The 17,497-nt window shown below is 40.3% G+C and overlaps 1 protein-coding gene across 1 annotated transcript in view; it reads right to left on the reverse strand.

The window, feature by feature from the left end:
• INSC (INSC spindle orientation adaptor protein) overlaps positions 1 to 17,219 on the reverse strand; it is a 140,021-nt gene extending 122,802 nt beyond the window's left edge. The window contains exons 1-2 of the mRNA XM_077820066.1: positions 17,137 to 17,219; positions 7,456 to 7,485 (exon numbers count right to left, since the gene is read on the reverse strand). Coding sequence (XP_077676192.1) covers positions 7,456 to 7,485; positions 17,137 to 17,219 — 113 coding nt within the window. The remainder of the gene's footprint in view (positions 1 to 7,455; positions 7,486 to 17,136) is intronic.
• Between the last annotated feature and the right edge of the window lie 278 nt (positions 17,220 to 17,497).

Raw genomic sequence — 17,497 nt, forward strand, 5'->3', positions numbered from 1 at the left:
TTTGAGACTGAATATGACTGCATTTATTACAGGATTCAGAACTTAAGAGTTTGGAGCAGTGAAGCTATATAGGACAGAGAAATCACATGGTACCAATATACCAAAATCAAGCACACAATTGTCTCTAAATTTAATTCTGCGATATCCAACAGCGTTTCTTCTTTCTATGCCTTCATACTCAATGTGAGAGATCTTCTTACATATATCAAGGATATGATGGCACTGGGAAGGAAAGTGTAAATACTTACAATAATAATTATGCAGGGAAGACCAACCAGATTTGAGTTAAAAGCAAAGAATTTAAGAGGACAAAGACAACTTTGTAAAAAAAAAAATTGGAAAAAAAAGTCTACTGTGACTAACTAAATGTATCCCAAAACCATTTCCATATGCCTTTGTGTTACCAAAAACCTCACAGAATAGCTGTTATCTGAAATTTATAGTGCTCTAACTACAACAGAAGCATTTGAAAGACTGAAAAAAATCAAAAGCATCTGTGTCAGGTAGTGCATCATCTATAAAATTAGACACAAACAATAATGAGAAATCCCACACATTGCGTAACCCCATACAGAGAGGTTAATGATCTGGTTGCAAAACTGTGCTCTGAAAATAGCACACAGACAAGGAAAACCAATGTGAGTGGCTAATGTCTAGATACCTGATCAAGAGCCTCCCTGAGAGATGCTACTGAAAAGCAAATATGAGGGAAATGAGGGAAATGCAAATCACCACAGAGAATGTATGGATACTTCAGAAAGGTCATGAAGCTACTGAGGAAAATTTGAAGCTGTGTCTCTAAAAGTTACAGTTTGAGCCAAAGCCGGAGGATGAGGATGGCCAGAAGAGAGACTCAAGGAGACCCCTGTCATGAAAGTTTATTTAGACAAGACTAATATGTGGCTACTTCAGTGTAAAAGATATGTAATACCACCCAGGAAGTTTACAGAAGGGATTAAAAAGTGTCACAACAAACATCCATATGAAAAAAGAAAATGAACTTACAGAGACCTGCCAATTAAAATACTGAATCACTTATTAAACCATGACAGGTTTCAGAGTAGCAGCCGTGTTAGTCTGTATTCGCAAAAAGAAAAGGAGGACTTGTGGCACCTTAGAGACTAAGAAATTTATTTGAGCATAAGCTTTCATGAGCTACAGCTCACTTCATCAGATGCATTCAGTGGAAAATACAGTGGGGAGATTTATATACATAGAGAACATGAAACAAGGGTGTTACCATACACACTGTAAGGAGAGGTTCTGTTTTGAAGTTTTTTTGTTGAAGAATTGCAACTTTTAGGTCTGTAACTGAGTGACCAAAGAGACTGAAGTCTTCTCCAACTGGTTTTTGAATGTTATAATTCTTGTCGTCTGATTTGTGTCCATTTATTCTTTTATGTAGAGACTGTCCAGTTTGACCAATGTACATGGCAGAGGGGCATTGCTAACACATGATGGCATATATCACGTTGGTGGATGTGCAGGTGAACAAGCCTCTGATAGTGTGGCTGATGTGATTAGGCCCTATGATGGTGTCCCCTGAATAGATATGTGGACACAGTTGGCAATGGGCTTTGTTGCAAGGATAGGTTCCTGGGTTAGTGGTTCTGTTGTGTGGTGTGTGGTGGCTGGTGAGTATTTGCTTCAGGTTTGGGGGCTGTCTGTAAGCAAGGACTGGCCTGTCTCCCAAGATCTGTGAGAGTGATGGGTCATCCTTCAGGATACATTGTAGATCCTTGATGATGCGTTGGAGAGGTTTTAGTTGGGGGCTGAAGGTGATGGCTAGTGGCGTTCTGTTATTTTCTTTGTTGGGCCTGTCCTGTAGTAGGTGACTTCTGGGTACTCTTCTGGCTCTGTCAATCTGTTTCTTCACTTCAGCAGATGGGTATTGTAGTTGTAAGAATCCTTGATAGAGATCTTGTAGGTTGGAGAACACTTCAATCTCTTTGGTCACTCGATTACAGACCTAACAGTTGCAATTCTTCAACAAAAAAACTTCAAAAACAGACTCCAACAAGAGACTGCTGAATGGGAATTAATTTGCAAACTGGATACAATTAACAGGCTTGAATAGAGACTGGAAGTGGATGGGTCATTACACAAAATAAAACTATTTCCCCATGTTTATTCTCCCCCCCCCCCCCACTCTTCCTCAGACGTTCTTGTCAACTGCTGGAAATGGCCCACCTTGATTATCACTACAAAAGGTTTCCCCCCTCCCCCCCAGCTCTCCTGCTGGTAATAGCTCACCTTAAGTGATCACTCTCCTTACAGTGTGTATGGTAACACCCATTGTTTCATGTTCTCTATGTATATAAATCTCCCCACTGTATTTTCCACTGAATGCATCCAATGAAGTGAGCTGTAGCTCACGAAAGCTTATGCTCAAATAAATTTGTTAGTCTCTAAGGTGCCACAAGTACTCCTTTTCTTTTTATTAAACCATGAGGACCACAGTTTGAGAGTCACAAATTTCAGGGATAACTCTCAAAAGGATACTAGGTTCATGCTAGAAAGGAGTTTATCAAGCAAATCAAGGCTACTATTGCCTCATTGTTTGTAGGACAAAAAAGAAAAAAATATATATTTAGAGTTCCACATTTCTGAAGGTATGTTTTGAAAACAAAATAAAATGATATGGGCCATACCAATGTTAAATTGATCACTGCAACATGCCTATGAAATTTGCTATTGTCACTGACCACAGGATTTCAGGGTAAATTCATATCTGTTATCTGGAATGAAAGTGGTGTTTGGTTTAATTTATTTATTTATTTTTTAAAAAAAATCAATTTACCTCAAATAATCAAAAACATTGATGAATGAAAACCTGGTAAGAGGAACTGAATTAACACAAAAGAGAACCTTTACGAGAATGAAATTAATTGATGAGTGAAAAGACAAAGTTGCTAAAGCTTCAGTTTTAGCCTCTGATGATTTCAACCTTCATCAAATTAAAAGCCAGGTGTTCTTGTGATTTCTATTGTACGACACCATTTCTTAAGCTTTATCTCATATTACTTCTTAGAGCTTCCATGACATCTTGTGCTACACAACTTGCTTTAAAATTACAGGGGTATAAAGTATAAAAGACAAGGTTAGGAAAAATCCTACCGTCTGGTAACTTGATACAACCGAAACTGCAGTCAGTACAAGTGAAATGTAATTATTGACTGCCCATAGGCCAAGATGCTGACCTCAACTTTAAAATGCTGAATGCAGTTACTGACTGGGACATTTGACCCATGGATGAAAATGAAAAATGGGCTCCTTGTCCAGTTTCCTTGTGAATGTCAGCCAATGGAGGATCTCTTGACATGGTCTCTACTTTGCTAAAGTTTTCCTCTGGCTTCACTCAACATGCTATATAACACATTGCAATTCCAAAAGGGTGCATATATGGGTAATTATGTAAAGCTTTAAAAAAAGCAAAAGAAAAAAAGAGCGTGATCTGGATTTAATATTTTTGTTGCAGGTGAGTTTTAAATCCTTGGAATGGGAAACATTTTATTCACTATAAATCAGGCTCCCTTTCTGTGGCTATAAAATTCTTAGTTGGAATTGTTATCATTATAAGATAAATCAACATGAAATGAAACAAGGATAAAAGGTCATTGAACGAGGTATCATTAGTTACTCCAGCCATTCTATAATGGCACAGAATTCTTGTCACCAAAACATAGCTGCTGTGTAACTAATATAGCATCCTCTTTTTCCTATGAAACACTATTTCTAGAATTTATTACAAAATAGGCTTTTGCAAGAACAATTTCAATTCTCCAGCAAACATTTTATTCCTGAATGGTATTTAAAACCACAGCCACAACAGAACACACAAAAACAACAAAATAAAACTGTATAACAAAAATCTAACTACCTCAAAAGAGAATGGGGATTATGCAGCATTTTAAAATAAAATACAATATTCAAAATACTAACTATTAGGCTGCTTTCAACTCTAATCTATTTTACTTTATACACTGTATGTATGTTTCTCAGATTTTTTTAAAAGAATTCATACAAAATGATTTTTTAAAAAAATCATTAAATACTCATTCCTGATATTTGCCAAGGGAAGACTGTATTGACTGTCAGGGATTCTGCGTTCTCATTAGCTGGACAACAACTACACATGATAACTAGCCTGTAAAATGCAGATAGCAAATACACACGAGTACTTTTGAGATAGGGAGCCCAAGTTTCAGACATGGGTGAAAATGTTAGGTACTTAAAACACTTTATTACAATAATGGGTGCTATAGAAAATTCAAAAATAATTAAGCAGTTATAGTACATGGCTGAAATAGGTGTATAAGTACTTACATGCATATATGGTCCCTGATTTAGCAAAGTACTTAAGCATGTATTTGCATTTAAACATGTACATAAGTGCTTTGCTGAATATTGATAGAATTCAGCACATATCTAACACCGTTCATGTGCTTACATATTTTCTGAATCCTTGCGCATTCTTGGGAGTTAGGGGCTGGAGAGAAGTGAACAGGGCTTCAGGAATAGGATAAAGATAAAGGGGAGGGGCACAAGGAACAGAGTGATAGTGTCTCAGTGCAGATGACATGCAGAGATGGAGTAAATGGGAGAATTACAACCTCTGAAGGGAGTTGGTGGTGAGGAAAAAGAAGGGGAAAGGACAAAGATGAGGAATATCTGAATGAAATACACACCATGAGCCTGACCCTGCAAACCCCTATTTTTGTGAATAGTCCCACAAAAATTAACAGAACTACTGATGTCACTGTGGAATACTCATTGATTAAAAGTTGTGGGGCTGGCCCCTAAGAAAGTAGTTAGCTGAATGACCTAGGAACGTCTGGAAGAAATAAGATATGAACAAAAAGTGTTGCCCAAAATTCACTGCAAAACTTCCAACAAGACTTAGTTCACTTTTATAAGGCAGAGTTTGTTTTTATTGCCATTTCATGTGTCCCAACCCTAAATAGATACTGCAGAGGCAGGATCAAAACAATGTGGAAAAAAATATAATTATTTTCAGCCTGGATGAAATGAAGAGGAACTAGAAATCCTGTGAGAGCCTATTCTTCTGGTGCTTCCCATGCAGTTTCTAATCCACAGTTACAAGTACCTGATATTTTTGACATTTGTCTGAGCTGACATGAAACTCCAGCCTTTTTTAATTTGACCATCAGTACTTCTTGGATGACTCTAATGTGTATCTGAAGTTCTCAGCTCTCCTTTGAAGGCCGTATTGAAATTAACAAAGAAAATGTTCTCAAAAGTTGTAGATAAAGAGGTGTAAACAAAAACCCAAAGGGACAGATCCTCACTGGTGGTAAACTAATGTATCTGCACTAAAAACAATAGAGCTATGCTGATTTACACCAGTTGAAGATCTGTTCCAAAGAATTTTAAACAGTCAATAAAATCTGCTTCCCCTTCCATTAATCACTTCCCTGGCACTTTTGATTTCATAATCCAACTATCTCCTCTACAATCCAGGAAGCATCTTCCAGGATAGCCAAGACCTGAATTTTTAATGTTAAGAACAAGCAGAGAAAGAGTTTTATTAAAAAAAAAAACCCTCTTACGCCGACAAAATAGGGCAAATTTTTGTTTTCAGGTGACCTTTAATAAAAAAATTAGTATTTTCAGTTGTTTATATATAGTCATATTAAAATACCAGAAAGTTCTGGTTTAAAAACATGGCATGGCCTGAGATATCAGTATGTGACAAAGTGCATACTTGGGATTAAACAAGATTTTTGACTCAATACCTCAGCTGGCCCCTGTCCAATATAATGCTGTGAGCAAAGATGAGTGGTTGGAACAAATACATGTCTGAAGAAAATCTGTCTGCTGGGAATATGGAACTAATTAAAAATAATCACTGCTAGGTGTTTGAACAGGGTGATTCATTCAAACTTTTCAGTACTGCTTTTGGAACAAAGTGTTGCTTCCTGTTTTTAGGAAGAGACATTTCAGGGTCTAAACCAACTTTAAAAACCTCACTATACCTTAAAAAAAAAAAAAGAGAGAGAGAGAGAGAGAGAATGAATCAAGTGCTGGCCGGGAGAGTGACTGCACAGAAGACAAACAACTGTTACAATGATTAACACTCCAAATTATACCATTAGTTCCACCTGGCAGCCAGTGTAGAAACTCAGGATGTCAAAATCCCCTCTAATCTATACCATATTAGTCTCCTAAGAAGCAAAAAATGTTCCAATGTGTGGCATGTACAGATAGCACTAGTCTTCATTAGAGGCTGTAGCAGCTGGCAAACACCTGAAGTATTTGTAATTTCATTTAGCAATAGTTTCTTTTCAAAGCAAGTTTAATGCTTTGAAGGCTGGAAATATGGTGTTAGAAAATGAAGGCCTGCATTTATGCATAGAACACAAAAACAGCATGAGTAATAGCCATGAGGAAGGATGGTCTTGTAATGACGGCACTGGACTAGGAGGCAGGGCACCTCAGTTCAAATCTTAGTATACCACAGATTTTCTGGGTGACCTTGGGCAGGTCACATGATCTAATTCGGTCTCAGTTCTCCATCAGTAAACAGGGAACATAGTACTACCCTACCTTACAAGGGTGTTCCTAAATTCCCCCTAAGCTGCGTAGCCGTGCAGCTGCCTATTAAGCGCCACACAGGTGCTCAGGGCTGCTGTGAGGAGACATGCCTCTCCCCAAGCACCAGACCTGCTGCGGCGCCCCTCTCCCAGCCCCAACCTGCTGTGGCTTGGGGACAGTGGCCCCTCCCCCAACCCTGACCCAGCCCAGCTGGGGGAGAGAGGGGCCCAGGTGCTGCTGCAGGGAGAGAGAGCTGGGGGGCTCCGCACCGTAGGCCTGGGGGGGGTCCCACTGCACCCCAAGCCCCTCATCCCCAGCCCCACCCCAGAGGCCACACCCCCAGCCAGAGCCCTCACGCCCCCCACACACCCCCAACCCTATGCCCCAGCCCTGAGCCCCCTCCCACACTCTGAACCTCTCGGACCCACCCTGCCACATGAATTTTGTTATGTGCACCAATATCACCTCCACATTACCTCCATATTGGTGCGCACAACAAAATTCATTCCACACATGGGTGGGAAAAATTAGAGGGAACACTACGTAAATCCACTTTTGTGCGAGATGCTTAGATACTAAGATGGCAAGGGCAAAGGACAGAACCATTCCATTTCCCTACACCATGTGTTATGTTTGCTAAGGACAGTCAGGAATGCAGAATCAAGCATACATTGTTGGAAGGCTCATCATGTTTCTCATTTCTCAAGTCTAATGATCTCAGGAGTGAGAGAAAACTTTGTTCAACTGTGAATAGGCTGCACCAAGTTCATTAAACTATACAATTCTTAAGGCCTCTGACTTGAACAGAATTAGCAAATTCTATTCTATATAGGTTCTTATACTGCCCCCATTACCATTGTATCTCAGTAGATTTTTACCATTACTCCCATGGGTACTCACCTGGGAGAGGGAACATGTGGGTTCCAATCCCTGTTCCAGTGAAAGAATGAAGATATAAAAAAAATTAGTTTCAGTGCGCATATATAATATGATAGATATTTAGAACTGTGTGTGGACTTAAAACCAAAGGTTTCTCTCTTTGCAAAGAGATGTGGTATAGAGGCCCACTTTTCTGACTTAGGATAGGTCTAAACCACATAGTAAACCCAGGTCTGTGGCATTCACATCTCCAGCTATGTTCTTACCAAGCTTGCTCTTGAGCACCCACACTGCACTGTAGCACAAGCCTCATACCTTGTCCTGGAGATACCTGAGTGGAAGTTTGAGCTGTTATTCCAGGCCAGCAGTAGAGCACCATCTAAGTATGCTAAGGAGATTTTTTTGGTGTATGGTGACAGACCAGCACATCTACAAATGGAGGGAGCTAATGAGCTACAGAGGCAGCCTATTAAATACACCCTGCCATGTAATGCAACCAACCATTAGACTAGATCATCATGATGGTCCCTTCTGGCCTTGAAGTGTATGAGTTCCTACTCCATGAGAGGGAGTTTGCACGCATCGTCATCCAGGATGAGGTGAAAATTAGTGGCAAAACAAGTAAGATGCTGATTTAGGATGGAGACGCATTACAGCCTCCTTACAAGTACCCTGAATTATTGCACAGACCCAGGACTAAGTACATGTGGACTTATAATCCAGGCACCACAGACTAAATATTATTTGGACTCATAATGCTGAACTCATTCTCTGCTACCATTTGGGTTCACAATACAGACTGCCTAGGGCCCTTCAGTTGTGCTGAGGGGATGGTCCAGCATGGCTGATTTCCAAACTGCTGTAACTGGAGAAAAGATTCATAAGTTTACTGCTCCAAACCCATTAGTCTAACAATAAGCATTCATCAAGTAAAGTTTCATGCTAACTACTTAGCTTCCCCTCCTCATTTCCCAGTATCTATCTGAAATGAATCTCACCTAGTGAGGGAGTGGAGGAAGGCTGAGGATCTGCTAGGGAAATGGCATTGCTTCTACCCTCAGTGGAAGCACACAACACCGCACAGCTTCTAATACTTTAGTTGGACATAATCAGGGTCGGCTCCAGCTTTTTTTGCCCGCCAAGTGTTGAAGGAAAAAAAAAAACAAGCCTGGTTGAGCTGCAACTGAAGAGGAAGAGAGGGACTGCAGGGCCCACTGCCGAATACCCGGACATGCTGCCCCGATGACGGATGGAGTGCCACCCCTTTCTATTGGCCTCCCCAGGCACCTGCTTCCTTCGCTGGACATAATACTAACATGTGGGGGGAGGATTTCTGGGTTAACAAGAAAAAAAATACGGCAGCCAAAACATACCATTCCCAAACATTTCCTTCAAACATGGACCCAAGATGTGCTATAGCTGCTCTGACAGCATAGCCTCATCAGCGACCAGCGTCAGTACCAGGGTTTGACTGCTTGATCCAGCAGCTGCAGGTTCTCCTCCGGCAGTATAAGCGTGCCATCCCCACCCAGCAGGTTATTGTGCAGGACAGTGGTCTCTGCGCTTGCCACAGTTCCCAACACCCAATTTAATTCCTTGAAGAAGTAGGTAGAGAGGGAGTTCCCTAAAGTGTGGTTATCATCCCTGGCTTTGTGGTAGTCAGTCTACAGCTGCTTGACTTCCTCCCCATATTACTAAACAGTCTGGTGGATCCCCCCAGGCCACCAGTCTGAGATACTTTTGTACCCAGGGTAGTTTCTGGCATTCTTGCTGAAACCAAGTGTCTTGCCCTTCTTACACCATTTTTTTAAAAACCAGACTCCGTCTGTTTTCCCCTGGCCAACCAGCAGTGCACTTGGTGTCAGACTTTTTTTTAGTTCTTCCGTAGCTAACACGTGATAGGGTTAACTACATTTCCAGCGGAGCAGTTCACGTGCAAATGAAGGGTTAAATGCCAATAGCTGTATATGAACCAGGAGGTTGCTTCTGGTTCCTAGGAATATTGGGGATGGAAGGGTCAGGATGCATAGGCCTACAGAGATAGTGTTGTTGAACTCTAGACACAAATCTGGCAACCCAGGCTTCAACTATACCCATGCTGCAAAGTGAGCAAGCTTAGACCCGCACTATGATAGGACTCTGGCTCAGACCCATACCCCTCAGCAGGTTGGCAGACCAGAGTCTCAAGCGGTTTCTGGCACAAGTCAAAAGACTGAATGTAGACAGAAGGGGGTGGTTGGGCTTAAACCCAAGTCTAAGCCTGGATTTACCATGTAGGGTAGACATACTCTCAAGTGTACAGCTATGATCCTCTTTGAAATATCCTGAATAAAGAATACTTTACATTATTTCACACAACCAGATCTCTTGCTACAACATAAATATCATGAGAATTTTTTTTTTTTGAGATAAAGATAATGTCTATACCAAACTGGTGTCTTGTAAAAGGGGAAGTATACTAGTCTTTGAGACGACACTCTTGTCGGTTCATTGGCTTTTGACCAACTGGCTCCTAGTATATAGATTTGTTACTACCATTTGTAGTACATCTACAATTTTAATTTAAAGACTTCTAGCAAATATTCTGTACAAGACATACACTTATTTACATCTTGAAAACATTGTATAAAAGAAATATAGAAAAATAGAATTATATAAAGGCTATATCCCAGAATCAATACAGTAAATACACGGTAGGTAAAAATATGGTTTTATGGTTAAGAAGGTGTTCTCCTCAGACATTTTTGATACCTGTCATTGTACCTGTTAACATCTGAACCTGTTAACAGAAAGCAGAGATTTCCCTAGAAATTTATTTAATTCTCTAAAATATTTCATTTAATGAAGGAACCAAAAAACATGCTAATTTGAGCTAACATTTTCCAATCATCATCTGCATGAAAGTAATTGTAAGTATCTTTTAAAATTCAGTAAATGCAAATGCAATCTTGTTTTAACCTTACATTATGATAATTTATAATTGTATTAACCCTTTTGACATTAGGAATAAGGTCTAACCCTACATTGGTTTGTTGACCTGACCTGAAAAGTTTTGTTTAAAGTCAGTTCAGCATTAAACTGCATTTCCCAATTGTGCCACATTGCCTCATGGGAATTGTAGTTTTGGTCCCCACTCTCGCCTATGAGCTGGGTCACCTGTCCCATGGTTCAGTGTTGGCTCCCCTCTGACCAAGCTGCACGATGCATCTTGAAAGTCACATGACTGAAGGTGTGTCGTGAGACATGGACCATATGAGAGATCAGGCATTTGTTTAACTACCCCATTTGTTTTCACAAAATTATGGGTACAATTTTAGACACTGAGTTGAAGTGGCTGAAAACTCCTGGGGCCAAGTTTTCCATTCATTCAGCACAATCTATGATAATGAAGGTCTTAAAAAAAATGAATGGAATGTTCCTCCTGTTTTTCTAGCAAGCTCAGTTTTTGGTGACTGGCATTATGTGACATACAGACATAGATCTATTATCATCACTATGAGTTCACATAGCTTCTTTCACTAGTAATTGATACAGATTCTTTATAAATTTAATTTATATAGCTCCATTCATCTACTGTATAAAAATACAAGGGAACACCTACAGATAAACTCTAATGCAACCATGAAAAAACCCAGGTAAATAAGTTAAGATAACTGGAATAAGTTAATGCTTTAAGTCTAGATTTTAAAAAGAGCTGAGAGCCAAACTAAGCATGATTTTCTTGATGGCAGAGATCAAGTTGCTCTTACGACAGAATAGTAAAGCAGCTCCCTCAGATAAGTTATCAGAATACTGCAGATACAGAGTACATTTTAGAGAGCAGCACAAAGCTATAAATATGCATGGGGTGACCTTATTTGTATTGTTCCTTCTTAGGGCTCTGTTCCTTAGTCTAACAAAGAAAGGAAGAACATCCAACAAAGGGAGGAAGGATTGCCTTTTGGTTAAAGAGAGGACTGGGAATCAGGAAACTTGCAATCTATTCCTCGTTCTGCCACAGACTTCCTCTGTGACTCTGGGCAAGTCATTTAATGGTAAACTTTTTGCATTTGGGGGACTAAATGTAGGAAAAGGTGGCCTGATTTTCAAAGGTACAGCAGACAAGTCACTAGAGTTAAATAGCTAACTTTAGGTATCCAAATATAAAAGGATTGCCCACTGGACCTTGGTTTTCTCCTCTATAAAACAGGGATACAATTATTTATCTAAGTTACAGGGCTGAAGTTTACATTTGTTCATGTTAGTAAGGTGCTTTGAGAGCTTCAAGTGCAAGACACTATAGACTGAAAATGGTATTATAACATGATGTTCAGAGCCAAGATTTAAACCAATTGCAAAATGAAGATAAGCCACCTGCTCCCATGGGTGTTTGATAGATTTTTTTCTGGCCTGAGTACTCACTAACTAACTCCTGACCTTTGAATAAAACTTCTTTATTTATATAATAAAATATATTGCCCTTTATAATTCCAAAGCAAAGTACAAACATGACTAATTCCTCTCTAGGGTCACATTTCATTTTTAGAACTAAAAGCTTATTCAAACCTCGTATTAAACATTCCTGAAGTTGTAAGTTTCTGCAGTCAGGAAGGCAAAGTGCCTTCAACCCACATTGGATTTCAGGGACGCTAAGATGGGCAGCACAGAACTCACACTTCAAGAGGAGGGCAGAGGCTAACATAGCTTCAACCGCGTTGTATCCCCCAGATCCTGGCTGTTCAATGGTCTGGAGAGGCCCCTAAATAATTTAAGGAATATACACCAAAACAAGCTGTATTGAACTGGCCATGACTATCACTCTGAAAATGGCATCTGCATGAAACATTTTTCTCTATTCCCTTAAAAGACCAGTGTTTCATATTAAACCTAATAATAGTTCTGGAAATCATTTAAAACAGCGCTAACTAAAAAAGGGATAATTTAAATTTACTTCTAAATGTTTTCTCTCATAAAACTCATATTGGTCACTATATGTTCTTAACTTACAGAGATGGAAAATAGGTTTCTATAACAGTGGTTTTGTTTTTCTCCTTTAGTTGTTTTTTTTTTTTTGGAGATAAACTATACACTAAGTACTGTATATATCAAACCAGATGTCAATTAGAGAAGATAGGTCTGACAGTACGCTAGAAAACCACTAGCGACTTCCCAAACCAAACTGTGATTTCCCACAAAATCATAGTGGAGAGAAAAACAGTGTAAACAATTGAAACATGACAGGAACACAGTTTAAGGGCCTGCCCTGAATTCTTGCACAATCCACATGATTAGTGACTTTAATAGCAATTGAGGATGCACAACATGGTATTCTGTTATGGATAGAGGATATCAGTACTAAATTGACCATTGTGGAAACAAAATATTTTTTAAAAAGCGGTCTTACAGACTTCTAGTGGGGTGTTGGGTTATAAAGAGTTGAACTCTTTATAAAAATTTATATTTATAATTTTAAATGCCTCATAACACAATACACAGTGCCACATTTCCTGCTGGTTAACACAATTCTCTCTCACACACACGAATACAAAGCCAGAATCCTGAGACAAACTAGACTAAGCTATAACAGCCTATGCAAACTAGGCTAAGCTATAACAGCCTATTTCTTATTAGTTAACTAAAAGTGTTATTCTGAAACCTGACTCAGTCGTCATTTAAATACTATTCTGTCTATATTATTCCTTTTACAAGTCCACATCAATTGTTTCACAACTCTGTTTAAAACCCACCAGTTAAAGCCATTATATTGTGGTTTTCAAATTGCAAAGACTGTTTTGCACCAACCTTGGACCTTATTGTATAGTCAACCCACATGCATGAGTAAGTAGTAGGAGCGCTTTCCCCACCCCCGCCCTGTATTTTTCCTTCCCCAATTCCAACCCCCTTCTTTCACTTTACGTATGTCTCTTTTGTTACTTTAGCATCCTTTGAAACACTCACCACTCTTTTGGTCTAGTTATGATTATGACAGACTGCAATCCACTCTCCCTCCTCCATTATTCTCTCCCTCTCCTTTTTCTTACCAGAACAAACCTTAACATTTAAAGAATCCCAAAAAACAAAAACAAAAACCACACAAGAGATCAGATATTTCTGAAAGAGTTTTACTGTTTTGGGATTCTTAAACCACCTCTATGTTTGGCTCAGCTACCACTAGAGGAGGACAGAGCACTACATTGAGTGGGTGTGGGTTATGCAAGGAATATCTGAACAAAATCATAATTTCACTTTCACTGAGGTTAGGAATGATCAATTACTTCTACAGTTGGGTTTTCAGCAGTCTAAATAGGGTACCATTCATTAGGATGACTTGCATCACTGTGAGCCACTAATCAGATTGTGATACTGTAAAGCAATTAAAATGGCTACATTATTGCTACAAATATAATCCGACATTTTTTAAAAAAACTTAATTCATGCTCTCTTTATAAGCAGCCAAGTTGTACATTCAAAACACCAAACTGCACACATGGAATAGGAGATCTACTAATAACTTTGCATGAATGAAACCCAGACTTACCCATACATACTCAGCTCTTTGAATGTATGCTTTTTTAAATCTGGAGCCACAAAACCAAATTAACATCCAAGTTTGGATGTTTTGATCCACAGAGAAACTCACTGAGCCAAACCAGAGCAACTGGACTTCAGATATAGTACTCAGTGTTTATCTTAGCTCACATGTGTATGACATCTGTAGCCTTTTATTTTATTTTAAGTGAATTTTGTAATGTGGTATTACATCACCGGTACAGGTTCAGCTCTGGTGGCTACAGTTTCAAGCTTAACAGAGTGAAAGTCACTTCTGCTACTTGCTTCAGGTTTAGAGTTTCTAGGAACACATAAAAACCAAAGATAGTGACTACACATACATTTCACAAGTTCAAGGTTTAGTCCATTTTACAAGTTTCATTAAAGTTACAATTAAAGTGATTACCGAAACATATGGAAACTCCATACAGACCTACAAGTTACAAATATACAAATTACAAATATAGTTATACTCACATCCTCCTAGATAGTGTTAGTAGGATGACCAGCGAGCAAGGGTGAAAAAATTGGGATGGAAGGTGGGGGGCGGGGGGGAATAGGCACATATATAAGGCAAAGCCTCAAATATCAGGATTGTCCCTATAAAATCAGGGCATCTGGTCACCTTAAGTGTTTGGGTCTGATGGGTCTCATGGATTGGTCATCAGTAGAGGGATGGTTCCTGCAGGAGTTTCCCACAGAGAGCTCAGTTTTCCTAATCTGGGCACCCTCTTTTTATAATGGCATTTGACTATACCTCATTAGCATTTATGCACACAGATGCCCTAACCACAGGGTGCACTATAAGAAAAGTGTGGCTACTGGGTATTTTGAAAGTAAAAATTTACTTTGTTAATTTTTTGCAATATCATCCATTGGTATATCTTTTTCCCCCATAATCTTGTGGCATACGTCATTCTTTGGTAATTACTTATGTCAAGCATGTCTTAACTATATGGGCTAATATGGCTAAGCTAAAAATCTTACAGGCCTCAGCCTGGAGCCCTTGCTTTTCAACCCTACTTACTTAAATACCTAATACATAATTATCCCCTCTAACTACTGATCAATCTTATATTCTATAATCCTACAATTTAACTCTATTTAGCATACAATGAGATTATATATTGTGGCAAATTGCCGGCACTACTATGATGGGACTCGCGCTTTCTCTTCTTGGGGGAGGGGTTCAGGGCACCGTTTCTTGCCCCTGAACTGGGGTATTAACTGCCTCACTAGTGTCCTAGAGGAGGGGAGTGGAGAGGGAGGGATCCAGGCCCACCCTCTACTCCAGGTCCCAGCATCTTCTTCACTTCTGTCCTAATTTCTTCCCTTTTATCTTTCGGTATCCGGTATGGTCTTATTATCACCCTTACTCCGGGCCTGGTGACAATATGACTTTGGACCAGTGTTGTAAGGCCCGGCTGTGTATAGAACACGTCCTGGTTCTGTTGGATCATATCAATGACCTCTGTTCGTTGTTCTGGAGTTAACTCCGGAGATATCTTCACCTACCTCTGTGGGTCGTCTGTCTGGGGTGGAGCTCCCCGAATGACCAGGCACGTCTCCTGGTCACGCCAGGGCTTCAGTAAGTTGATGTGGTAGATTTGCTCTGGCCTTCGGCGGTCTGGTTGTCTGACCTTATAGTCCACCTCCCCAATGGTTTCCACTATCTCATATGGTCCATGCCAGCTGGCCAGGAGTTTGCTTTCTGCTGTCGGCACTAGCACCATCACCCGTTCCCCCGGCTGAAATCTCCGTACTTTCGCCTGACGGTTGTAATATGTCCGCTGGGCCTCTTGTGCTTTTTCCAAACGTTCTCGTGCTATAGGGGTTACTTGAGTTATTCACTCTCTCATCTGTGTCACGTGCTCAATGACATTCTTTCCTGGGTTAGGTTGTTCTTCCTAACCTTCCTTGGCAATATCTAAAATTCCGCGTGGGTAGCATCCATATAGTAGTTCAAAGGAAGAGAAACCAGTGGACGCCTGCGGGACTTCCCGTATAGCAAACATTAGATACGGTAGAAGGGTATCCCAGTCTTTTCCATCCTGAGCTACCACTTTCCAGATCATACTCTGAAGGGTAAGGTTAAACCACTCAACCAGTCCATCTGTTTGTGGATGGTAGACTGAGGTCCATATGGCCTGGATGCGGAGTAGGGTACATAAGTCTTTCATTAATTTTGACATGGTCCTTGGTCTGTCAGGATCTCCTTAGGGATGCCCACTCTGGCAAAAACCTGGAGTAGTTCTTTTGCTATTGCCTTGGATGTGGGGTTTCTTAAAGGACTGGCTTCAGGTGCTTTAATTGGCTTCAGGTGCTTTAATTAATTTACAGCAAACTTTCTTCCCTCTACGGGGAATAAGGCTCCCTTCTAACACTCTCCTGCTGCCCTCTGGCCATGCTGTATCATAATATATAGTGTGACAAAGTTCCTCCTCTACCTTGGTGGGTCTTGCGCTTATTGGCAGATTTGCTCGCCTTGGAGCTTCATGGCAGCCCTCAGTTTGGCCATTTTTCTGAACCCAGAATCCAGGTCGACTCCTCCTGTGTCTGACCAGGAGTTGGGAGGTTTGGGGGGAACCCGGGCCCGCCCTCTACTCCGGGTTTCAGCCCGGGACCCTGTGGAATGCAGCTGTCTAGAGTGCCTCCTGGAACAGCTGTGCGACAGCTACAGCTCCCTGGGCTACTTCCCCATGGCCTCCTCCCAAAACCTTCTTTATTCTCACCGTAGAACCTTCCTCCTAGTGTCTGATAATGCTTGTACTCCTCAGTCCTCCAACAGTTCGCGTTCTCACTCTCAGCTCCTAGTGCCTTTTGCTCCCAGCTCCTTACATGTGCCACAAACTGAAGTGAGCTCCTTTTTAAAATGCAGGTTCCCTGATTAGCCTGCTTTAATTGATTCTAGCAGCTTCTTGATTGGCTGCAGGTGTTCTAATCAGCCTGTCTGCCTTAATTGTTTCCAGAAAGTTCCTGATTGTTCTGGAACCTTCCCTGTTACCTTACCCAGGGAAAAGGGACCTACTTAACCTGGGGCTAATATATCTGCCTTCTATCACTCTCCTGTAGCCATCTGGCCCAACCCTGTCACAACAGATATAGATATATAGATATAGATAATTAATTATAACATCACACAATAAACACACAACAAATCACATCAGCACTTACCGCTGAACAGGCAATGGAAGGGAATCTAAGTAGTCATCACCTTGACAAGCCATGCTTCTCAGTCTGTTAGTGTGCTTCTTCATAAGCCAGAAAATCTAATATGAAATAAACAAATCAAAACAGGATAAAGTCAGACTGATATAGTACAATAGAGTGTCAATGCACTCTTCTGAAATATGATAATAATATTCAATTGTGTAGCAAAATAATCTATTAAGAACAACTCAAAGGGCCTGATTCTCCTTACACTGAGAATGCTTAGCACCGTTCTGGCAGGGAATCAGGCCAGAAAGTACATAACATTGCAGAACACATAGGATTGCTGTGCTGATGAGATTCTTGTATTATTGCACAGCACAAA

The sequence above is a fragment of the Eretmochelys imbricata genome, chromosome 6, assembly GCF_965152235.1.
Source record: "Eretmochelys imbricata isolate rEreImb1 chromosome 6, rEreImb1.hap1, whole genome shotgun sequence".
Lineage (NCBI taxonomy): Eukaryota > Metazoa > Chordata > Testudines > Cheloniidae > Eretmochelys > Eretmochelys imbricata.